This window comes from Haliotis rubra, unplaced genomic scaffold (assembly GCF_003918875.1).
Source record: "Haliotis rubra isolate DU_JTF1 unplaced genomic scaffold, ASM391887v1 Scf519, whole genome shotgun sequence".
In the NCBI taxonomy this organism is placed as follows: domain Eukaryota; kingdom Metazoa; phylum Mollusca; class Gastropoda; order Lepetellida; family Haliotidae; genus Haliotis; species Haliotis rubra.
Window position 1 is genome coordinate 9,781 of NW_025767212.1, and position 27,134 is coordinate 36,914.

Here is a 27,134-nt window from a genome sequence, read left to right on the forward strand (position 1 = left end):
GTCAGCCTATTCATCGTCGGTGAGGGAACATGATGAGGAAACATTTCGCCCATTGGAATTAAGCTTTTTAAGCTTGAGGCAAGTGTGCCAGCATGCCCAATTACACAACTACGGATACAATCCCCTGATGATCGTGTAAAGGAGTGCAACAGAGACCATTAGAAGGAAGGTAGTCTCATAAAAAATACATTGAAGTTTATACTGACAGTGCAAAATATGAACGAACACGTAAAATGAAAACTGTTGATACTAATGGATGGTGATATATCAGCTACTATGCTGCACATCGGCTATTACAAGATAAATATGTCTCCATAAACACCACGGGGTACTGTTTGCTGACAGTTGCTGTTGTGTGACAAGAATCTGTACATGACTGCACCACACGTCCACAGCGGTTCTGAAGGTGCTAAAAGCACGCAAGTGTATATTTTGCATTGAACCTGTCAATCCTGGGGATTACGCAATGTCATCAATTTGCACACAGTTCACCGTGTACGTATAATTACTCATGAGTGAGTCTCATATACCTCTTAAGCTTTTATATAACTTTTTAAACCCAATTACTAATGTATACATATTTATTGCATATTTCATGTGTACCATTTTACCTTTATAGTCTCTCGTAATGCAGTAAAGGGTGGCTCATTATATGTATTCTATCATGTGACTTGTATATATTGTATTAGTATGAGGCGAGACTTACTGTCTGTTTGGGTCAAAATGATACCGATGAATCACAATCTAACTCCAAATCGGTTCATGATCAAATATTCATTTCAACGCGGAATGTAATAAAAACATCAGATCAACTCTGGAAAACGTTTGTCTCGAAAATAGAAATGTTACTTAACAAACTATCATCATTTTGTTTTGATTTTCCGTGTGAAGTTTTACGAGGGTAGAGCAACAGTACACCCAAACAGACTTTAATAAAATATCAGTCTGTATGTCTGTCCGTTTGTCAAAGTGTCACATACAAATTAAAACTGACTGCACACTAATTTTCATTTGAAAGCCAGACAAAATGAAAAAGCTTCGCAAGTAAAAATTAGAAACAAATATGAGCGAAAGTCAAAAGAATGAAATTTTATTCCTGGTGAAAAAGTGTTAGTGTTATTTTCCATTCCTGGTCAACCATTGAGAGCTAGGCATCAGGGTCCTTATCTTGTTGACAAAAAGGTTAGCGACACCCGCCTAGTCGTCCTTACTCATGGCTGTCGTAAGCAAAAGAGGTTGTATCATGTAAACATGATTAAGAAATACCATGACAGGGTAGAAACCAAACAGGTCAATTGTATTGCCACACTCTCCCCCGTTACTGGTTGTACTGAAGACAATGGTGAACATGTTGACAATATTGATGATGGGGTTAGCAATGTGAAATCTGAAAACCTTAGTGATAATGCTTCACAAAAGTTAAGAAATTCTGATGTGTTGGCTCACCTTGATGAGAAATTATCACACTTGGTCGATTCCAACACAAGGTGTACACAGTTGGGTACAAGGTGTCCAAAATAGAATTGCTTGCACCTTGTAATTCTTTTTACCAATGTAAAATCAACATATTTGCCTCTTATGAAAATCAGTTGCCATCACTAATCTCTAAAAGTGACAAGTTGGTGGATCAGTGAAGTTGAAGGCTCATTTTCTAAATTACCTACAAATACCAAAATCATACCTTGTTTAGCCTGTGATTAGATGGGTTATATGTTGCCTAACATCCAAATTCACTGTTGTTCTGCATGCACAATATGTTAATGACCATAGAAACTCTAAAGCCATATCATGGTTTCTTTTATGTTTTATAACTTCAAGCTTTACGAAAATAGAACCATTTTGGTACCTTTGTTTGATGTAAGTGAGATAGCACCACTTAGTGTTCTTTTCACAAACAAATCATTATTACATCTCTATTTTATTCATCTGACAGACAACGGGTGGAACTTTCGGTAAGTACAACAAATTTGAAAATGCATCAATAACTAAATTTTGGGTGGAAGATAAAAGAAATATACTTGTAGGTAACAAATATCATGTAATTCCTTGTATTTCATAAATGTTTATATATGTCAAACTAAATCGTAGCTGGTTTATTAAAACATCGAACAGTTTGGAAATAGTTTTCTAAATGCATAGGACATGTGAATGATGATTGTTTACAACCAGTTTAAGGCTTTCTCTTTGTATTGTCTCAGTGTATATGTCTGAAAGTAGCAATGTCATTTTAACTGATGGAAATATACTTTTCATCAAAGTTTAGACTCACTAGAAACACTCACCATATGTTATGTGTGTGTGTGTGTATATATATATATATATATATATATATATATATATATATATATATATATATATATATATATATATATATATATATACAATTGATAGTGTTCTCGGTAGGATAAAGCCAACGGATATTATCGGTATCCGTTGGGGTCATATACGGATATCGATGCAAATTAGAGAGGTCATATGCAATTTTAGGGACTACTTTCACAATGTAAACAAACATGTCGTCAAGGGTCGGCGGCCGTGTCCGGATTAATGGCCGTGGTTACGGTACTGTCAGTGCTTTGATGGAGTAGATTACAAAGCGAGATAGATATTCATAGGCTTACGAAGATACCAACATCAGTTCCCCGACCGACTGTCAGTGTTAGCGAGAGAACGGTGCACAATGTCACGATAACATTAAAGCGTATTTGGTTGTTCAAAAGGTTAATTGAAGGTTTCTGGAGTTCCACGTGAGTTTGTTGTTATATTTGTAAACGTAAGCTAAGATTTGTTGACAACAATACGTGCTTTAGCATAAAAACTTACTGGGACCTAGATGACCGCTGAGTGATCAGGAGAAAATTATGTCACCGGGCCTGTGACGTAACGTATATTTTTTTCTTGTAATTCGGGAAGATGGATCGGAAATGCTGAATATTCCTACATGATACATAGTGCCATCCCCTGCCCCAAATTATTGATTTGTTTTCAACAGTTGCACTTGATCGCGACTATGAAATGGTCTGTGATTATTTCAACAACGACATTCCACGTTTGAAAAAATGAAGCAGGACTGCCTTCAGTCTTTAAGTATTAAAATGACAGGGCAAAAATAAAATTAAGCAATAAACAATGCAAATATCTTTTTGAAATAACCAGTTATCAGAAAAAATATTACAATACATGTACGTATCGTTTGAAAAACGTATTGCGGTATACCAGTAATACCGTACAGTCCTCGTGGTAAGTATAATGTATATTCCAACTAAAAGCCAATATCAATTTATTGATAACCCCAAATCAATATACTTTCTTCGAACCGATTTTATCTGGGTTTTCTTGTTGGTTGCGGTAAACGAAAACATCTATTACAGATGGAATCTTTCAAAATGCTGAAACATTTCTCATCAACGAAGATTTCCTGAAATCGTCACATTGAAAAATATTTCTTATTTGTATTGATCAAAGGCAAAAGTAACGATGTTCTTATATAGTCTTCGTAAATATTACTGATAATAATTACGTTGGTATGGATAAAACATATAAATATATTTTGTGTAATCTGATTTGATCAATCGACTGTTCACACACAAATATAGGAGCAAGAAGGATTACGGTCGCTTGCTGCGGTTGTGAGCTCAAAGTGTTTTCCCTTCACAAACCGCTTTAATCTCCTTTGATTACAGACACTAACTATATGTAACTTGAATCATAGGTTTCTTACAGCACCAGCTTTCGGTTGGATGTCTTGTTTATTTCTGTTGTATCTGTTGATACTGATTCTTGAGTTAAACCCAGTGTACGTAATGCACCAGCTGACCTCTGTAATCGCCATTTGTTTCACATATGCGCTTATACATACTGTCACTCCAGCTGTGAACCAGTCACCCATTTAAGCAAATCCACGGCAAATCTCACTGGGCGGTGGTTAACTGCATGCTGCACGGCCAGCTCTGGCCAGGCTTAGAGATAAGGGTCAGTTAGGCAATATAAATACTTACTTGTAAGTAATTCTTCGATAATGGTACAGTCGTCCTTGGTTACACCAATAGACGGCTGACATATAGAATACATTGGATTTGGTATTCAGTATTTCTCCTTCCGCTAAGTAAGAAACCATTTTACTTTACATGTTATCTAGTGGTTAAAGCTTACGCTCCTCACGCCGAAGATCCGGGTTCGATTCCCCACAATGGTACAATGTGTGAAGCCCATTTCCGGTGTCCCCCGCCGGGATATTGCTGGAATATTACTAAAAGCGGCGTAAAACTAAACTCACTCACGCGAGAAGAGTATGCATGTCTTGCCGTACTGGTAGCACCCGTCATTCACAAATTTTGCCTAAAATGGAATCATTTTGTGCCTGACACCAGTCCTCCTCCCAGAGTGAGTTGTTTAGGGGATGATGTTCTAACTGAGCCAAGTTTGTCATTCTTATATAGACGGGAAGTTGTGAAAATATTGATTTACGTAAGGTAACATCTGTATAAGAAAATATTTAAACTAACACATCCACTGTGTATCACAATAGGATCGTGATATGAATCACCCACCAGTTCTGAAGGTGCCAAAAGCTTTCACTCCACGTTTTTAATAGGTCCACACTTCTTCATGAACGTTAAGCACCATCCATTGACACTTGAACACGCAAACTGTATTGCAGCCTTCTACAAACAACAGCTCATTGCACCGGTTCTGTTAAAAAAGAAAGACGGTTGTAGGAAAGATTTCGTAATGACGTGCTTTTCGAAGTGGTATCTCCGTTGTAAGCGCAGGTTGTTCTAGTTCGTTACTACCAATTGAGAGAATGTAACTGAAACATATTTAGACCATCTTTTTCCTTGTCTGCAAATTTCAAGTTCAGGAACATTTTTCTCATTTCTGATTTGGCCAAACGTGAATAAGCAATATCAAAATCGAAACTCTGATTCTTACTATTTGGGACCCATCTATTGGCATCAATAACGTAATTATATGGGAAATATAAAAGAATCCAATTCTATATATATTGAATTAAAAAAGACGAATAATTCTTGAAATCAGCCATTTTTTAATAATTAGATTAAACCTCTTGCAAGAACCTAACAAAATTCTAATAATACCAGTTTCGAAAGCTCGAAATTAATATCCTCACCAAACAAAATTAAAGAAAAGTTTCGAAAATATAAGATGTTACGGAAATTCAAATAGGTAACGAGTGATGGCAATGAATGGATAAAGAAAGTAAGGACTAAGTGTGACACAAAAATCACAACAGAACATGCTGCCGGTTGTTTATAGATTGCCACCAACAAAGAAAGGTGACAGCATATCCACCAACTCTCACACATAAATTTGGTTTGAGACTTACACTTTTATTACATATGTCACGTTCTCAAGACAAAACTTATAAATCGCACGCCAAACTGGGTTCATATGAAAAATAAAAATGAACATCCGTTAAAAACCACAATATATCGTTTTCAGTGACTTTTCTGAGAAGGGAATATACACCCATGCGGCTTCTTGGACCACGGCTTCTCAAGCTTCCTTTCTCTCTTGGGGTTGGAAACTCTGTGACACGGGCAAACAAAGGATTACCATTTGAGATAACATAATCAACAATGAGAAATGATTCCACAATTGGACATAAATTTGTTTAAACTAAGTGGCGTGGTCTGAATCAGTCAACTATAGACATTTCTAAGGAAGCCTTATCAACTTTTCTTTCAGCGTCTTCACCAGCTCCGCTAACGTAGCGGTAGCTTTGGCGTCTTTGTACACGTTTTCCGATCAAGTCCCAAGCACACTCACTGAGGAAAAAGGGGCAGTTGGGTGGCCTAGAGATTAATGATCCATTCGCTCGTCATGCTAACGATCCCGGTTCGATCTCCACTTCTGTACAATGTATAAAGCCCATTTCCGGTGTCCCCCGACGTGATATTTCTGAACAATTGCGGCGTAAAACCATACTCACTCACTCAGAAGAGTAGTTGACGTAACGCCCCAACACTTCCAACATATTTGGCAACAGGACAATAGACTGATTTTACAACCTCTGTGTAAGATCACCACTTCGCTGTGTGTCATTTATCACCCTTAAGCTCTCCACCCTTGCTTTACGTCTCTACATTTTGTTTCCCCAATACATAACGATCGTTTGCAGTGTGCACCTTTTCCCCCCAGTGGGTGAATTTAGTTTTATCAATTCTCCTGCAATATGACGGTGGGGACACCACAAATGGACTTCACACACTGTACCCATGTGTAGAATCGAACCCGGGTCTTCGAACGGACACTTTGATTATAGGCTTCCCCACCGCCCCTAATCAATCTTCTGAAGACCGATCTTAACATTTTTTCCTCTCGTACTTTCACTGGAGTACTTTCTACGATCCATCATATATTTCGTATCAGTAAATACCTACATCTGATTGCATGTTAGACCTGCGACTGGATGAGTTACTAACTAGAAATTATCCAACCTCAGCAATATTTCAGCCAATACCAGGAAGCACAACCATAATTGATACAAATCAGTGTCTATACTGCGCATCAAAATATAAATGCACAGATGTCTCCATAATGTTCACACAGTTTCATTTCTGATAATGACTTGGTGGTCATTTCGGACTGCAAGCACGACGGCAAATACCTGCTGTCGTATGATAGGAATCACATCATTGTTGCATCACACCCAGAGAACCGGTTGGAGGTGCGAAAAGCTTTACTCGTCACTGAATATTTTTCTCTCCTCCCATCAATCCTGGATATGACAGGTTTTTGTATTATTTCTACGGTTCTTTTTTAACGTTACACATCAAACAGGACACAAGTTCAAATGGATACTCAAACCCCAATTCACTCTTCAATTTTCTTCTTTTTTCCCCCTCATATTTGTAATTCAGTAGCCTGCTTCGAGGGAGATGGATCGTGAATGCTAAATATTTCTAAATACTACATAGTGCCATCCCCTGCCCGAAATGATTGATTTGTTTTCACGAGTTGCAGTTGATCACGTCTATGAAATGATTTATGATTATTTCAACAACAACATTCCAAGTTTGAAAAAAATGAAGCAGGACTTTGTCGAAGTTTTACATACAAATTGACAACACATTCATAAAATTTGAGATGATTTTGAAAACTGAACTATTAAAAGTGTTATGAGTGATAACGAACTAGTGTGTTTCTATTTTGCTACGGTTAACAATTTGCCTTGACAAAATAGAACACAGACATGTCTAAAATATTCAATAATATATTGATTAACAATGAGCAAGGTTACAATGAATGGCAGTTCAGATTTCTAAGACAATTTTATGGCGCCACAAGTCTAAACTATTGGGTCACAAATCTAAAATATTAACTAAATATCTATAATTACTGCAGTGTTGTCGATGTACTGATTGAAGATTTCTTGACAGTGTCATATTGCTGAAGTATTGCTAAAATCGGCGGAAACCTAAACTCACTCACTGGGAAAATAAGGTGCTGGCTGCAAACGAGCGCTATGGATTAGGGAGACAAAAAGTAGAGACGTTAAGCAAGGGTGGAGAGCGTAAGGGTGACAAATGACACACAGCGATGTGGCAATCTTTCACAGAGGTTTCAAAATAAGTCAATTATCCTGTTGCCAAATATGTTGGAAGTGTTGGGGCGTTACGTCAACTACTCTTCTGAGTGAGTGAGTATGGTTTTACGCCGCAATTGTTCAGAAATATCACGTCGGGGGACACCGGAAATGGGCTTTATACATTGTACAGAAGTGGAGATCGAACTGGGATCGTTAGCATGACGAGCGAACGGATCATTAATCTCTAGGCTACCCCACTGCCCCATTTTTCCCAAAGAGTGTGTTTGGGACTTGATCGGAAAACGTGTACGAAGATGTCAAAACCACCGCTTCGTTATCAGAACTGGTGAAAACGCTGAAAGAAGAGTTGATATGGCTGACTGATTCAGACCACGCCACGTAGTTTAAACAAATTTATGACCAATTGTAGAAGCATTTCTCATTGTTGATGTCATCACAAATGGTAATCCTTTGTTTGCCCCTGTCACGGAGCTTCCAACACTAAGAGGGAAAACAAGCTTGAGATGTCGTTGTGCAAATAGCCTTTATATATAAAAGTCACTGAAAACTATATTTATTGTGGTTTGTAACGGATGTTTATTGTTTATCATATGAACCCAGTTTGGCGTGCGATTTATCAGTTTTGTCTTGAGAACGTGACATATGTAATAAAAGTGTAAGTCTCAAACCATAAGTGTGAGAGTTGGTGGATATGCTGTCACCTTTGTTGGTGACAATCTATAAACAACCGGCAGCATGTTCTGTTGATTTTTGTGTCACACTTAGTCCTTACTTTCTTTATCCATCCATTGTCATCACTCGTTACCTATTTGTATTTCCGTAACATTTTATATCTTCGAAACTTTTCTTTAATTTTGTTTGGTGGGGATATTAATTACCAGCTTTTGAAATTGGTATTAAAATTTAGAATTTTGTTCGCTTCTTGCATGAGGTCTAATTTAATGTTCAAACAATGGCTGATTTTCAAGAATTATTTTTTTTCTTAATTTTGATGGAATTGGATTTTGGGGGGAATTGGATTCATGACATTTAAGTATGTTCGTTTTTGATTGGCTGTTACTAAAAAATTCGAAGTGAAAAATTTTCAGTTACCACTTCTGAGAGACGGTTCACTGCGCGTAGGAATATTTTGCACTCATAACCCTTACAAAGGTAAACAAACATGTCGTTTGAAACTGTTACGTTTGACCTCGGCGATTTCTTTGATATGTTTGGATCGGATATGGAGGGAAATATTGACCCAGCCTGGTTCTAACATGTAACTCAAATCACACAATCACTGCTTCTTCGTCTTCGATGTCTGGTCTTTTCAAAACTGACAACAGTCAGGTTGTCATTAATAACTACTTTCGGAACTAAGCAAAGCACTGACACACATCCAGGACAGCCACCTTTCGAAAATGGCACGCGCCAATGACGTCAGAACGAAGGTCAAACCAGACGGATCTATTTTTGAAGTTAGAGGGGTGTTCCTTATTACATAACTCATTCCATTAAAGTTGTCCATAACATAAGAAGTAGAATGCCAATACAGATGTTGCAACTTGCAATGTATTTGAAGAAAACTTCGTTTGACACTATGTAAATTGTTTCTTTTTCCTGTTTTACCCCGAGCATGGGCGAAACCATTTAGAAGGCTCTATCCGCAGTAGTGACAAGACACTACGCAAGGGTAATGAGTGCATATTTAAAACTCGTTTTATTCATGGTGCACATGTCATGGTAGAATGGAGATAATCCTATTGTGTTTACATTTTGGAAGTGATTATAGTTGGTTGAACCAGACTCGGGAATGCTGAATATTCCTACATGCCGCATAGTGCCGCATGTAGGAATAATCAGCATTCCCGATCCCTCTCCCTGGAAGCAGGCCGCTGAACAACAACTATGAAAAAAGAAGAAAATTACGACTGACACTCATCAGAGCGATGGCTCCATTCCTACACTACAATGTTAGGCCCGTGAAGATACGCGTTAGAACTGATCTTCAGCAACCCATGCTTATTTACCGTGAAGATCCGGTTTAGAATTGGTCTTCAGCAAACCATGCTTGTCATAAGATGCAACTAACGGGATTTATGGGTCAGACTCGGTGACTTAGTTGACACATGTCGTCGTATCCAAACTGGGCAGGTCGATGCTCATGCTGTTGACCACTGGATTGTCTGGTCTGGACACGATTATTTAAAATAAATTGCTGAGTGCAGCGTTAAACAACATCCCCCCCTCCCCCACCCCCAACAATTATACCATCATGAATTTATTGTACAATGGAATTCCATGTATTTGTGTCCGACATTACTCTATACCATACCAATAATGATGCCACCGTAGATGATCGTTATGACAACAATGATAACGTAATGAATATGAACAGTGAAGAGTTAGTGTGTGTAATTATGTCGCCCCAATCTAATTAAAAGTCGAATCCATGTTACCTCAATCAAACATTTACTTGGTCCACATAATTTCGAAACTGATTATTAAGAACTGTTAGTCTTTTCCCAATGATCGATATATCCTAGGGGCCGTGTGACAGCCGAGTGGTTAAAGCGTTTGTCACACCGAAAACCTAGGTTCAATAACACACACACGCACACACACACGCACACACACACACACACACACACACACATTCGTATGATGTGTGAAGCTGGTGTCCTCGGCGCGATTATTTGATTGAGTGCTGGATTATTGCTAAAAGCGGCGTAAAAACATACTCCCTGACTTCATAATGATCGCTTTCCTAAATTTGGATAAATGTGAACTCGTCGTCATTTTGGTATTAGTATCAAACATTGTACTTTAATTGTTTAATTATTTGTTATTACTTAGTCCATGGTCAACCTGAACAACAAAATGATGGGATATGTGATCGTATGACAGTATCAGGAAAGACGTTTCGTCCGATAATCGTAATGAAGTGCATTAACATTTTGTCCGTTGCTACAGAATAGTTTTACGTCCACCTTTTCAGAAACGACTAGTATGATCATTAATTGTGATGATGTACTAGAAATCGTGCACATGTGAGGGAGAAATCGTACAAACGGCTGGTAGAGAAAAAAAAGATGTTTTTGTCGCATATATCTATTCAACATATATGTTGTTTAGCTCAATATTCCAGTGATACGGCGTCGATCTGTAAATAATTGTGGCTGGACCAGACAATGCAGTGATAAACACCATGCGCATCCATCTTCACAACTTGAGGATATGATGACATGTGTCAGCCAATGTGGGCCTGACCACAGGATCTCGTTAGACGCCTCTTACGACATGCATGGGTTGCTGAGGACCAGTTCTAACCGGGATCTTGACGAGTCATAGCTTGTGAAATTCTTTTCTATATCCTAGTGGCATTTTTCTATCATTACACTGTATATGTTATTCATTCAAATATAAATGCAATGGATGTAACTGACAGTTATCGCCTAATGGTAAAGCGTTCGTTCGTCACGCCGCAATCCATGAATTCAGTCACTCGTCTACACATCAGACCAAAATGGCCGAGCGATAATTCCAGATTTGTCACCTAGTGCTGCTTCACGTGTGATTTATATTTTCTGCCTCTTTGCTGTTTTAATCCTCAGCAATATTTCCTGGACCAAGAAATCCGTTTGTCAAATTATCCCGTTTATGGTGGCGGTGGGGTAGCCTAGTGGTTAAGGCGTCCGCTATTCACGCCGAAGACCCGAGTTCGATTCCCCACGTGGGTACAATGTGTGAAGCCCATTTGCGGTGTCCCCAGCCGTGAAATTGCTGAAATATTACGAAAAGCGGCGTAAAACTAAACTCACTCTTTCTATGGATAGAGACATTGAAGAGACTTGTGTGTTGTAGGAGATGGCGAAATACGGGGGTCTTCCGGTTAATATTTCCTTCCTCAGTAGTATCTTCCGTAACCTTTTCAATAAAAAGTGAAAATAAATGTTTCGGGTTCCTTGGTAAACTCGAGGAACAAGAAAGTTAATGCCAAGTTGAATAATAAGCTTCATTTCTTGTTCGTAGTGAGTGAGTATGATTTTACGCCACTTTTAGCCGTATTCCAACAATATCACGGAACACCAGAAATTGGCCACCCACATTGTATTCATTTTGGGAATGGCTTCTGGCTCCACTGAGAGACGGGACTTTGACAAAACATCCTCGGTGATTTGAATTCAAAATACTAACATTACTGATTTATTGACATATGATAGTGAATGTTTTGCAAATAGAAGTGTTATGTTTCACAATGACAACCAAGCACTTTGTACAACAATTACCATACGGTGCACTGGGTATCCAAGGGTTATGCCCCTGTTTAAGACATGTCACCTGCTGACATAGTGGTTGTTATGGGTGGTGGGGTAGCCTAATGGTTAATGCGTCCGCCCGTCACACTGAGGACCCAGGTTCGATTCCCCACATGCGTACAATGTGTGAAGCCTATTTCTGGTGTCCGCCATCGTGATATGTACACATGTGCATGATTCGATATGCTTCTAACATATGTTATATTTGGTATTACACTTGGGCAGTAAAGTACATGTTCTGGTACTTTGGGGGTTGGGGGTTTGGGTCCATTCCGGGATTCGAACCCACACCTTCAGAGCCAGGCACCTGATCTCCAACACCTAAAGTCAGCCGTCTAACCCGCTCAGCCAGCGCGACGTCAACATGCTTGTTTAGTACATATAATGTGTTCATAATATATATGCATAGTTGTCATGTTTTCATGCATGTTTTACCCTCTTATTTAAAAAAAAAAATTCTACCATTGACCCATTTCTTACTTTATAAGGAACCTGAAAGTCGCGTGACTCAAGACCGAAAGACGGAAGTTTCTCAGGGACTAATTGACTTGAGTGACGAAGACCGAGCATAATGCCACACTACCACAGAGCCATATAGCCAAACAGTATACTGGTCCATGTAAATAAAACCTGTCGGAACTACTTGGGAATACTGTGAGTCCATTTCTATTTCATTTCTTTTTTCTTAAACACCGCTGTCAATTGCCAATTGTGACCACAGTTTATTGCATTCAAAATACGTTGATGGGTGAGATAGGGGCGGTGGGGTAGCCTAGTGGTTAAAGCGTTCGCTCGTCACGCCGAAGGCCCGGGTTCGATTGCCCACATGGGTACAATGTGTGACGCCCATGTCTGTTGTCCCCCGCCGTGATTTTGCTGGAACACTGCTAAAAGTGGCTTAAAACCCAAATCACTCACTTGGTCATGGGTGAGATCCATGCATTAGAGGGATCGAACTATATTATTGTGTGGGAACGTTCACGGGTGACAGACAGAGGCATGTCAGGGTTCGAAGTTTGTTATAGTGCAGATGCTATATCATTATAGTGCGAACACGTTCACAGATGATACATGCTTACGAGGGGATCGAAGTTTTACAGTATTCATACGTTCATAGGTCATATACTTGTATTTGGGGGATCAGAGTCTATTTGCCTCATTTTGACAAGTGACAAGTTTATTTGCTTTTAAGGCCACACGTCCCATAGTACTGCAGATACAATACATGCACAAACATGAAAGTATACTAACGTCCAAAAGAAACTATACAAAATCAAAAAGATAGATATTCTGAATAAAAATGTATATTGTTGATTAGATATGATATGGAAACAATCGCCTCAATCATGAAAAGAGTTGTATTTGAGCGCAACGTTTTCGTGCTTACTGTCTTAAAGCATGAAAATTGTTCCCGTGTGCAGCGTGAATCACGTGCATGGTATTCATATAAAAAGAGTGCAGAGCTGTTCACTGACATCATCCCATCAAAAATATATTAACGACCATGCCGCGATTAACACAAGAAGAAAGAGAGAGGGCCATTGGACTGATGCAAATGGGAGCCACCCACCAGCACGTTGCTACAACATTGGGCTGCGCTCGTATTACTATCACGAGACTCCTACAACGTTACAGACAGACAGGTGTGACATCAGACCGGCCCAGAAGTGGGAGACCCCCCGTTAGCACGCCGAATGAGGACCGGTATTCACCAATGCTTCATCTCAGAAATCGTTTCCTGCCTGTGACGTCATTAGAAGCAACTGGTCTTGGACATCGTGTCAGCCGACAGACAGTTGCACGACGACTCCGACGGCATGGTATTCGTGCTCACAGGCCCTTTCGAGGCGTAATTTTAACGCATCAACATCGACGTCAACGTCTGCAGTGGGCACGCACCGTTCGACAATGGCAAAACAGGCATTGGCAAAGGGTCATGTTTTCTGACGAGAGCAAGTTCCTCATATTCCAGAATGATGGCAGGGCTCGAGTCTATCGAAGACGAGGCGAACGTTACCAACGTAACTGCGTCCAGGAGGTGGTTCCATTTGGCGGAGGCGGTGTCATGGTTTGGGGTAGCATCTGTGATGATGTGAAGACAGATCTCATTGTGATGAATGGTAATTTGAACGCTCGAGGGTATATCGACTAGATAGGGGGAATTCCATAGTAATTCCTGTGTTTTATGAAATACTTACGAGGTTTATATCATGAGTTCTTTACAATTTGCCCATACTAGCCAAACTTACAAAATACACGAAATTTGTTACCCTGAAACCGGGAAACAAACGTAAAGTTTTCCCAGCCATATGGTTCTAGCGCTGCGCACGGGGCAACACACCACTCGTCCGTGGCGGGTGACAGATGACGTGACGATCTCTAAAAGTACGAGCGCTAACCATACAACTTCCTCGATGTCTAAACCATAACCTGTAACCCTACCACTCCTAGAGGCCCGTCCTTGTTAGAACGTTGCTCAACACTCTGAAAATAAATTTCCCAATGTGGGGAAGGAGGGTGGGAATTATGATATTACTCGTAAGTATTTCATAAAAACAGGAATTACTATGGAATTCCCCCTTTTTATTACTATACTTACTCCTAATATCATGAGACTTTGTCATAGCGGACGGCGGGAGCCGAGCCTCGTCCTGACAAGTCACCGATAAAGGAGAGGTATTGTAAAGCGAAGGAAAATCCCTCCGGTCATGCCGACCTAGGTCAGGTCGACCCGGGCTTGACATTGCCACCCACGCGGGGGTCGGGGCAACCCCGACCTGGTAGGAGTTGCCTCCCCTAGAACATAGGGAACTTCAGTGCACAATAAATAGAGAAAGAAAATTTACTCACTTTTGGCTTGTAAATCTTCAAGATGGTCGGTCTGGGCGTTACCATGACTTCCACCCTGTGAAGGGTACAGAAGTTTTCTTCTCCAATCCCCGTTAAGGGAAAATGACATTTACGCAACTAAGGAGCACAATGTTATTGGTTCCCATAAAAGCGGCCCATATAACATTACTATAAACACACTAACTCTGCAACTACAGCGCTATATACTCACTATTGAGGGAGGACAAATATTCCAAACTCACAGAAATATCGACATCGTCATTAACAAAACAATAGATTCTGTGCTACTGCGAGGAGAAAACGTTTACACCCGTTTCGCTGTGTAGCAACGTTTTATGATATAAAATAGCATCTAAAGAGACTGTGGAGGCGAATGCGAGTGATTTCACACTGCTAGAGGTCAGCAGGTCGGATTTACCTGCCTGATCATAGGCTACCCTGACAGTGCTTGTAATCCACTTAGAGAAGGCATTGACGTCATTAGATCTCTCAGGACTGGATCCCCCGAGAAGTCGGGACCCCTGCATTGGCGTATTGTGGTACAAATTGCAGAGCGATAAGACTTAATAGTGCGAGCTTTAAGGTGTGAATTCCCCTGTGGGTGATTTAGAAACTCGGCTAAGTCTTTCACCATTGGACGTAAGGTATCCACTTGTTGTGACGTCCAATCCACTCAGCACTGCCAGTGTGCCTGGACTGAACGACGCGTTCGGCAACTGCTTTAGAAAAACCTCACGTCTGGAGGGAGTCTTTGACAGTTTCCAGGCGTGTAGGTCTAACACTGCCGGGTTCTCATGGCATATCCTCGACTGGGGTTGCACTAACAGATCGAACCGGCGTGAAAGCGCTATCGGTGGGGCCACTAGGAGCTCGAGCAGCGTGGGAAACCACCGTTGAGCCGGCCATCTCGGAGCTATGAGAGTGAGATCTGAACTTTCCTTTCGCGCTTTCCTTATCACCCGATCCAGAATCGGGGGAGGAGGAAAGGCATAGGAGACCAGACCCGTCCAATCTAACGTGAGAACATCGTGTGCCCACGCTATGGGGTCCAGAACCGGGCACACAAAAGGGGGAGTTTGTGATTCCACATGGGGAGTCTCCCAAGCAGAGGATATCCCTTTCACCAACGAATTGTGTAGTGTCCATTCTGTCTGAACCACCATGCACCTTCTGCTCAGGGCGTCGGCCAGTACATTTATCTTCCCCTGAATTTGTTAAGCTATTAAGTGACCCTTCAGCTCTTTCATTTTGTTGAGAACTATGAGTGTTCTCTGACAGAGATCGGGAGAGTGTGTCCGTTGTTTATGTACGCGGCAACCGTTGTGTTGTCGGTACGAAGGAGAGTCACTTTGTTCGACAAGTGGGGTTTGAACACCTCCACTGCCCGATTGACTGCTTCCATCTCCAGGACATTGATGTGGAGATTGCGAAGGTGCAGTTCCCACTGGCCGTCGGCCTTTAGGGTGCCCAGATGAGCCCCCCAGCCCGTCTCACAGGCGTCTGTGAACAGTGACTGTGATGGTGTCGGTGGGTGTAACGGCATGGTCTGAGACAGGGAGTCTCGAGCTAACCATTGACTTATGGACGAGTTGAACCACGTCCCGAGGGGAACGGGTGTGTCCCAGCTCAGATGGTCCCACTTGGAGGCTAGCATCAGCTGTAGCTCTCTTTTGCCAGTTTCGCCCAGGGTAGAATTTTTGAAAATGATTCTATCCATCAGGAGAGAGTGAATCTCTCTCAGCGTGGCGAAAGTCTTCTTGCACAACTTGTGTGCTAGCGTGACAAAGGCGTTCAGACTGTGATCAGCGGGAGACACAGTGGCTTCCGTTAGGTCGAATTTCACCCCGAGAAAAATAAATTTCTGAGAAGGGACTAGTTCTGATTTCTCGAAATTTATTACAAACCCTAGTTTCACAAATAGTTCCTGAATCTGCTGACTCTGTGAAGCACGGAGGAGATTCAATCTGGCAGGACTCAGGGAATCACCCAGGTAAGCATGAAACTGGAGACCCAGGCAATGGAGCCTTGCTACAACTGCTTTCATAACTCGGGTGAATACGTAGGGGGCCGAGGCTAGACCGAACAGAAGAGCATGGAACTCGTACACACGCTCCTTGAACACAAACCGGAGGTATTTTCTCGACGTTTTGTGAAAAGGAATGTGAAGATGGGCGTCTTTTAAGTCTACTGAAATAGCCCAGTCGCCTTGATTTAGAGAGGTTCCATTTTGAACGCCTCTGCTAGCGTGTACTTGTTCAGGTGAGACAGGTCTAATACTGACCTCCAGTCTCTGTTTCTTTTGGGGACTAGGAACAGTCGGTAGTAAAATCCCAGCCCGGGATTCGGGAGGGGAACAATCGCCCCTTTTCCGAGAAACTCCCTTATCATTTGACGCAACGACGACAATTGATTTTTGTCCCTGGGGAGGGCAGACAGAGGAGGGTGGCATGTTAGCGGCGGGTACGGTACGCCGTGAAACTGAATGCAGTATCCGACACTTAGTACGGGATGTACCCAAGGGTCAAGCGTCTCCTCTTCCCATGATGGTAGGAAGTGTGACAACCTGCCAGCTATAGGGAATTCTGCCCCTGATACGGAGGCCCGACTTGGTACCGTGTCCCGAGTGGACACCGGTATCGGAGGCTCCCTGTGGAGCTCAGATGACCTGTCTCTTTGGGGGAAGGAGTCAGGAACGACCTGTGGCCTTCCCTGTCTGCCCCAGGCCCATAGGTCCGCCGATCTTGACTCGCCGCCCTTGGGTGGGTCTGTTGACCCGTCCGGCGCAAAGCAAGAGTATGTGCCCGGACCGTAAATACGAGGGGATTTACTAGTTTGCACTTTACCCGTCCTCATGGATCTACCGTCCTCCGGCAGGTCTGAATTTCCCGATCCTCGGATCAGGTCATTCAGTTCCGTCCATACCTCATCCAAATCCCTAGAGAAGGGTAGGGAGAGGGAGGGCGTAGGTGCATGCGTTCCCCTGCTCACATGAGCGGGAGTCAGGGAAGGCGTTGCGTCCTGCCTTGGGGGGTCCAAGTTCCCGAAGGATTTGCTGTCCGGTTGCACTGACCGGAGGAAATCCTTCAGGGAGAGGATGGATTCGGTGAAGGAATAATCCCCCACTGCGCTTCCCTCCCCCACCTCCGAGGGGGTGGATGGACCCCTAGGGTCAGCCAGGTTAGGCCAAGTGGGTCCTTCCCGACTGCCCTGGATGGTAGAAGAGGGTCCCATCCTAGGGTGAGATTCCTCCTCGTACAGGATGCTCGAGTCCACGGACGGGGAGTCATCCGGGTCTGAGTCCTCGTCCATGGGACGCTGCCCGTCTCCTTGGGACAAACCTAGCGGGACTGTCGGGGCCTGCACGGTCATCGCACCCGTGTCTCGCCTAACAACCCAGAACCTGCTCCAGAAGCAAACTTTGCCTCTGGATGGCCTGCCACATCTCTGCGGGAGCAGGAGTTTCCTGGCCGGGACCCGGGACAGCCATACCCTGGCCGGCACCCACCGCAGGGCCGGCCGGGACCTGACCCGTAGCCAGGAAGGCCCACGAGGTTGAAGGCTCGGTATCCCGTTGGGATAAACCGACCCCAATCCCGTCGGTCCCGTAGCAGGGGATGTCAGACACAGGTAAGTTTGGGACGTCAGTGACGTCTGGGACGAATCCGGAGGTCCCGGGCAGCGGGGAGGTGGCCCTGAGGGCCCTTACACCCGCCACCATGTCGGAGAAAGACCGGCGGTACGTCGCCGACGAAGAAGAGCTCTCGTTTGAGAGACGGCGTTCGGAAAGTCGCTTGGAACGAAGCTCCCGTTTCCGCGACGCCTTTCGAACGCGCCTCTCCAACTGGGTCCACTGCTCCGGTGTCCAATCCTTGCACACAGCACAAGGTGACGACCGAGAGCAGTGGCGGCATGCCAAACATAATGGGTGCGGATCATCTGCCTTCAGATTAATCCCGCACCCCCGAGCTTCCACACCAAAACATTTCAAAAAGTACGTGACATTATGATTCTTTGACCAATAGAGCAAACTGGACTGCTAGGGTACTATACCAGGGGGTGTGCTCCGTAGCAGCCAAAAGTGAAAAAAGAGGTTGCATGGTTAGCGCTCGTACTTAGAGATCGTGACGTCATCTAGAGCGTGACGTCACCCGCCACGGACGAGTGGTGTGTTGCGGCGAGCGCAGCGCAGCGTAGGGCTAGAACCATATGGCTGGGAAAATCTTTACGTTTGTTTCCCGGTTTCAGGGTAACAAATTTTTGTGTATTTTGTAAGTTTGGCTAGTATGGGCAAATTGAAAAGAACTCGTGATATTAGGAATAAGTATTGTAATAAAAACTGCGCCCAGTTGCCCTGCCTTTCTTGCAACAAAACCAAAACCGCATCATATTTCAACAGGACAACGCCCTCCACCTACAACTCGTGTTACCACAGATTTCCTCCAAAGAAATAAGCGTCAACGTGTTGCCTTGGTCTGCTCGGTCACCTGACATGTCACCCATTGAGCATATCTGGGACCATTTGGGTCGACAAGTGCGTGCAAGACCTGTGCTTCAGGAAACACAGCAGCTTGCTCAGGCTCTCAAGAGGAGTAGAGGAGGATACCAATGCATGTTATCCTGCGTTTGGTCTACTCAGTACGACGTCGTCGAGTTGCCGCATGTAATGATGCACGAGGTGGACATACCAGATGCTGATCGATCTGATGAAATTCACAGTATCATGATGTGTATATACATTGTGACCTGATCGAATACTGGACAAATGACACTCTCTTTGCTGTTTGCTGTCATCGATAATTAGATAAATCTCTGTAAATTAGGGTGATTATTCATCTGGACGTGAGTGTATATCTTAAAAGATTTCTTTTTAAATACAAGGATACTTTTTTGATAACTGAAGGATTTGTTGACGGGTGACTACTGACGGTAGCGGGTGAGCCTGCGAGGTAAACACAACCAAGCTTCCTACTGCGGACGAAGTGACACTTGAGTGAGTAAGTTCATGGAATTCTTCAGTGTCTAAAAATGTCGTCAAATAGGGATGGTCTTATTATGCGATATTCCTTTCATAAGGTGGACATTTTGGCCATGCTACAGTAGGGTTGGGTATTGCCAAAATTCTCGTATTGCGATATATTGCGATATGTATTGCAATATATTGTGAAAGTGTACCACGTGGGTTAAGGTAGTGAAACTATTGTTTCTCTTCTTTTAAAATGATGCAACTGGCCACTGTCAGGACTCAGATGTGATTGTACAAGAGATCAACTGAAAATGTTTCCAAAAGTTTGGAACCCGAGAAAAAGCGTCTGCAGCGGCGTCCGTCATTTTGGTTTGTTCATCCTTGCAACGGTACCGGAGTGCCGGTACCAATCTAGTTTTTTATCTAAATGGTTTATAAGTCACGCTATTAATGTATAATAATATCAGGGAAATACAAATGGTATTAGTAGTTTTGACTACATGACGAAAATTACCGATCGTATCGGGAGAACCGGTTCGCGAAAAGTGTACTGCAATATATGGTATTGTGATGTTCGAATTGCAATATAGCGGTTAACCGGTATTATCGCCCACCCGTATGCTCGAGCCTTCACCCCTTTTGTCTCCTGCGTCATAACCTGATTTCTCCCTGGAAAACCAAACCAACAATCTAATATTGCTCAATCTATTTCCGTTCGCTAGTAACCATATACCAAGAGCCTACTTTTACCTATGTTACTATATGTATATAGTTCACGAAAACATGTGGCAAACTTGAGGGTTATCGTATATTAGGTCTGCTTTTCTACTAATGCATCCACTTCGATTTTCAATCACAAAGTATCAAAATTCGTAATATTGTCCGAAGCAAATCACATGCTAGGCCCGATACACAAAACCCATCCAATGCAAATGTTCAAGATACTAGTTAGCATTGGTCTTCAGCAGGTCATGCTTGTCGTAAGAGTCACAGATATGTTTCGATTCGATGTCTCATCTTGTACGTACATTTGTAAATCTAATTGCTTGGACTGCGTGGACAGCTTTATAGCGGAATATACAGCGAGTATTGTTTCATTCGTCCTGGAACTAATCTGGTGTGTTGACATTGTTACATCCCTTTCCTTATATATAGAAACCGTGAAGATCCGGGTTAGAATTGGCCTTCAGTAACCCATGCTTGTCGTAAGAGGCAACTAACTCGATCGTTTGGTCAGGCTCTCTGACTTGGATGAAGCATGTCTTCGTATCCTAATTGTAAAGACAAATGTCAATCATTACATTGTGTGATGAAGTCTCGATTATTTACAGACCGCCGGCAAATAGCTGAATATTGCGGGGTTAAATAACCATTGGATTGTCTGGTAGACTCATACAGCATCATACAGCTTGAACAATACAACAACTGCGCCGTTAACCAACAACAAAACATAAACTGCTGTATCAACATAAAACTATCACAATGCAATGACAATGCAATGTCTAAGCGTGATACTCTGTTAAAACCATCTGTGTATTTAAGTTGTATATGACTGTATAATGCATGTAACTTCAATGTATATAGCAGGAGGCCTGAAATGCAACAAACATATTTTGACTTGCTTGAACTGCTTAAATGGACTAATGAAGTGACGGACCCAAATCCTGCGAGGAATGTTTAGTTAGTTTAACACATAAACTGATACTTTGCCGTCGCTGTGTAGTGCAATTTGTAGTTATTCAGTGAGCTTAGTTACACTCACCGAACTATGAAAACAAACAATTGACTGAATACATGAGCAGAAACAGCGGTTAAACTGTCAGGTCAGAAGTGTGACCACCTAAATCTCAATATAACTGTATTCCACAGACAAAGAGTGAGTGAGTGAGTTTACTTGTACCCCACACTCAGCAATAGTCCAGCTATGTGGCGCCATCCTGTAGATAATCGAGTCTGGACAAGACAGTCCAGTGATCAACATCACGAGCATCAATCTACGCAATTGGGAACCAATGACATGTGTTAACCAAGTCAGCAAGCATGATCACCCGATCCCGTTTGTCGCCTCTTACGAAAAGCATTGGTTACTGAAGACCAATACTAACCCGTATCTTGACGGGTATCCACAGACATAGAAAACGCACAAGCTGTAAGACATCAAAACCTTGAAAAAGGGGTGGCATTAGTAGGATGAAACAATTGTGACTTCTCAAGGGATTTTCGATTAAAGAAGTGTATAAATTTAATAAAACATTAATAAGTGTGCTCAATCAGATTTCTGCATGCCAATGAATAAACTAAAAAAGATGAATACTGAAATCATACCTTAGTTTCACTCACCTAACTCACCATCATAAAACATACAACATTTATATCTGTGTTGTATTAGATTTCTACATGCCAATGAACAAACATAAAAATCAGAGTTGAACATATTCAAACATTGAAACTATTAAGTTTCTTCTTGCCCGGAAATATGAAATGTATACTGTGAAATAGATCATATGTTTAAAATAGCGAACATTAATCAGAGAGATTAATGTTGACATTTTTTACAATTCTCCAAAATTCTGAATGACTGGTAGGATCTAAGTAGCATTACACTTGGGTTCAGATTTGGTCAGTTTGGTTTAACGATAGTGTGTTCTTTTTTATTCATGCACTTCAAAAAGACACGTATTTTTTCAAGAATATTTAGCGAACGTGAATCAGAGATTGCTAAAATGATTTACAATTCTCCAAAATGTAGTGTCCTCACAGCTGATTGAATGGCAGGATCTTTAGTGGCATTACTCTTGGATTCAGATTTGGCAATTTGTTTTATGGATATATAGAACAAACGTTATGGATAACGACTTCATTTATTCGTGAGTGCGACATTTCGACACTGATTCTTGTACCATTGTCAAGCATGTACAAGAATCTGCATCGGAACGTCGCACTCACGATAAAAGAAGTTTGTTCTATATTAAGTATTTTACTTCCCAACTTCTAAAGTGCCACTCAAAGTTGTTTAAAGTGCCACTCAAAGTACTCGGAGTAGGGCTTGATGAGAGCTATTTTGCTGATATTTTGACTTTGTTGATATTTCACAGGCGCAAGCGTTTTATATGTTATGACAGTAGATTACCGATTTAACTGTTTATATAATTTCATTTGACTATTTCACCACACGTTCTTCTTACCGAGTCACTTTCTGAGTTCGATCCTTAAAAGCAACTTCACTATTTAACATTGTCAGAATTTCTAACTGTGATATAGATATGGCTCTGTCACAGACAAAACTCAATGTCTGTTTTATTGACACCTATGTGTCTGCCTGCCTGTCTGCTATTGACAATATGCAATAATCAACTTCGATCACTGACCTCCTTATCAGGCTATACACCATAAACAAAACGCCTTGATTTATGGCTCGTGCACCTGAGTTCTGTCGCTGTCACATTATGTTATTACATAGACAGGCAGGTGTGATACTTGTTCACATGACATGTTATGATGTCTGTTGATTGCAACATATTGTACACAAAAAATGAGCATGTATTTACAAAACCCAACATCTCTATACACACACCAAGAGCCCTGAGCGTATCGGCAAATGAACCAACCAATGAAAGTTTTCGTTATACTTAAGTGCACGCCCACTCGCTCTGACTAGGTTTGGTATCCCGGGTGCTTCGTTTCGAGGGAAGTAAACCCAAGTACAAATTATTGCACTTTTGATTTGCGATTGTACGCTTATATTTTTGTTTATTTGGGGGTTTTTTCATAATCAGCAATGTATTATATGTCATGAATTAGTGATAATTGTGTTTTAATTATGTTTTATTTTTTTGTTTGCATGTGACCTTAAATACATAGTGATATGGCCTAGTGTGTGAATCTGCCAGGACCTGACTTATAACACATCTGGATGTAATTCCAATAATGAGAGGTCCACAGTTCACGGACTGTGGCCGTAAAATCCTGAACTAAGCTCAGTCTCACACACTACTCTGAAGTTCTCGTTTCAGGAGAGACCATTTTCAATTACATTGAGGTCTTGACTCTGAACCATGTCATGCCTTTATGAAAAAAAGTTGCACCTTACAGTCCAACACAATCTCCGATCTATGTAAACTGAAACTTGCGAGTATTAACTGACCCAGTGCTGTTAGTAATTATATAATATCTGTATACTTTTGATCATTTATGTTACCACCCCACAATGGCACCGGTTACAACTTCGTGCCATGTGTTGGACCGGTATTAAATCAGACGTAGGACAGTGGTTGGTTGTTTTCACAAACACTGAGTGCCCCCATTCATCTCCAGCTTTTCTAACCCTAAACCAGCTTTTCTAAATTCTAATCTCCGAGTTTACTTCCATCTTGATGCAAATGGTGAGTAACAATACCTTGGCACAAACACAAGCATTCTAATGTTTGTGTGAAGGCGTTTCAGTTTTCCAAACTATGAATCTAAAACCTGTATTTTCAAGAACTGGACACCTCATTCACGTAGGCGTTATCATTACTTCCAATCATGTTTTCTTCTTTTACAGTCATTATGGAAGCTCTGATTGGAATTCTTATGATGGTTGCAGTGAGGATCTCCATATTCAACGCTCACATCTGTACCTTCCGTGATCAACATGACGGACTGTTTGTTGACTGTAGAGGGAGACAACTCCAGGATATTCCTGATGACCTCCCAATGAACATGACCTTTCTTGACATCAGTGAGAATCGGATAACTGCTGTGAGAAACAGGACTTTTCAACACTTTAGCTATCTTAGGTATATAAACCTGAACAATAATTCGCTTACCACGATGGAACTTGATGCCTTCGTTGGCGTACTCAGCCTGACTACTCTCCTTCTTGCTAGCAACAAATTCTCAAATCAAAGTGACTCTTTCCCTGAAGGACTTTTCCGTGACCTCGGCAACTTGCATACGCTCAATCTACAGAATAACAAGATGACTAAATATCCAGATTTGGTGTTAACTCCCCTCACCGAACTCCACAACCTGTCCATAGACCCTGTTCGAGATGCTGAATTTGGACCTGGATTCTCCAAACTGACAAATCTTAAGGTTCTCAACATGGACAATGGCCACTGTTCTTTAGAAACATTAACAAATGAAACATTCCGAGCTTTAAATGGAACAAAACTCGAGGTACTCCTTCTAAATCATTGTCATCATTTAACCTCTTGTCAGGCTGGTGTTCTTGAGCCTTTGTCCCACCTAGGACATCTGGAACTATCCAACAATCGAATCGGTATCCATAAGGTTTTACGTCTTCTTTATCCCTTTGTTGGAAGGAACATGACAAGAATATGGTTGAACAACACATTTAAACCCATAGTTCGCTTGAAGGAAGATCTGGAAGATCGCATGATTACAGAAAATAGAACACGCTTTTTGGTTCAGAGATGTGTTTTTTTAGAGTTGTCCTTAAAGGGTAACCGGATACGTTTAATTGAAGCAGGTTCTATCAACAAGTCCCCAATTCGTGAATGTTTGGAAATAATCGATCTCTCACAAAACAGTCTTATTGGAGATGTCAGTTTCGTGTTATTTCTTGCCATTTTCTCAAAACTGAGATATGTCAAGCAAGCCATCAACACCATGTACACGATGGAACTGAAAGCAGATGGGAACAGGCAGAAGGGATAAAAAAGGAGAACATTACCATCATGCTGCCCCCAAACCTTCAATATTTTGGTGCAACAAACACTTTCATGCTAACAGAAACATATGATGAAATCTCGTTTAGAAACACCGAAAATCTTCACACGTTGCTTTTGGATACAACCAGCAACATGATATTGTTCGTATAAACGGGTTGGAAAATGTAAGTCGTGTTGACTTATCTGGAAACAAACTTGGCAGTGTCACTGACGACTTTTTAAAGTCATTTTCAAACGTCAAATCATTATCTTTGAAAGATTGCAACCTACAATTTGCTAACGATGTGCTAAGAGCTCGGAATATATTTGATGCCCTCAAACTGATGGAATGTTTGGATCTTTCATTAAATGACCTTCAGTTATTTCCATTCATCCTAAATCAAAATAGAATCATTCATCTCATTCTATCGCAAAACAAATTTGACACAATTCCCATTGTGACAGAGAATTTTCCAAGCCTTATTCTTCTGAACATGTCATTTAATACGATAGGGCATTTGGACAGGTTTACACGATCTGACTTGGATACCTCGGCTGCAAGGAACAGTCTGAAAGTCGCATTTGTTGGCAACATCTTTTCCTGTGGTTGTGACACTCTGGACTTTATACTGTGGCTGATGGACTCACCAGTAGTCTATGAGTCTGACAAGAATTTCCCTTGTATTCAGGACAATGGACAAATGACAGGAACTGCTGAGGTTGCTGTTGAATACATGCGCATATATCGTTATTGTACTGGCAAATGGATCCTCACCCTCACAGTCACATGTTTGGCTCTCTTTTTGACGTCGACCTTAACAATATACCTTATTTCCAAGAACCCAACCAGATTAAAAAATATTATCATGGGAACGCTAGGATTTGGGGTCAAGTATCTTACTCAAAAAGATTTTTCTTTCAAGCTCTACATCGGATATTGTGAAGCTGACATTGCATTTGTCTATCGGAGACTTCGGCCTGCATTAGAGCAGTGTGAACACCCTGTGCGTCTCTTCCTTAAAGATCGGGAAGTACTTCCGGGTCATGACATTGCTGACGGAATTATAGAAGGTATCAATAAGAGTTGGAAGACCGTTCTTCTTGTATCATCTGACTTCCTCGAAGATGACTCTGCGTGGTCACATTTTACCACCAAAGCAGCAATATACTCTGCGAATGCTCTCATTCCTAACCGGATACTGATCCTACTGATGGGTGAAGTCCAAGTACAGGACCTACCTCTGTGTCTGTTAAACGTGGTTGAAGAGGAATTCATAATTCATGTTGATGATTATCCTGAGGCAAAGTTGTGGAAACATCTGAGACAAATTGCCAATCTGGAACACTAATGGCTTTATAATTGATATAATAATAATAATAGCAGATTTGTATTGCGCTTTTCCATACTTGGATATTATGCACAAAGCGCAGTGAGATTTGATCAGAAGAAAGCTTGGCGGAAAAGATGGGTTTTGATAGCTGTTTTGAAGGCAGAACAGGTTTGACACTGGCGAACATCAAGGGGAAGATTGTTCCAGGCAGGGGCTGCAGCATATGCAAACGATTTCTTCCCATAACTAGAGAGTTTCACTTTTGGAACAATAAACAGATGTTTGAATTCAGACCGAAGGGTTCTGCTGGGACAGTACAATGGAAGTGAGTCACAGAGATACTGTGGGGCTGTTTGAGAGTAGCATTGGAATGCCAGATAAAGGAGCTTAAAGTCGATTCGTTGTTTTACTGGAAGCCAGTGGAGTTCTTGGAGGATGGGTGTGATGTGGTTCGACATGGGTGAC

General features: G+C 41.7%; 1 protein-coding gene across 1 annotated transcript; it reads left to right on the forward strand.

Moving 5' to 3' along the window:
• Window positions 1-387: 387 nt before the first annotated feature.
• On the forward strand, window positions 388-27,134 carry LOC124292462 (insulin-like growth factor-binding protein complex acid labile subunit). Its single transcript, XM_046729551.1, has 5 exons — window positions 388-495; window positions 1,934-1,952; window positions 12,360-12,525; window positions 24,228-25,342; window positions 25,446-27,134. Exons 4-5 carry the CDS (start codon window positions 24,233-24,235, stop codon window positions 26,685-26,687), a joined length of 2,352 nt encoding a protein of 783 aa, XP_046585507.1. The 5' UTR covers window positions 388-495; window positions 1,934-1,952; window positions 12,360-12,525; window positions 24,228-24,232; the 3' UTR covers window positions 26,688-27,134.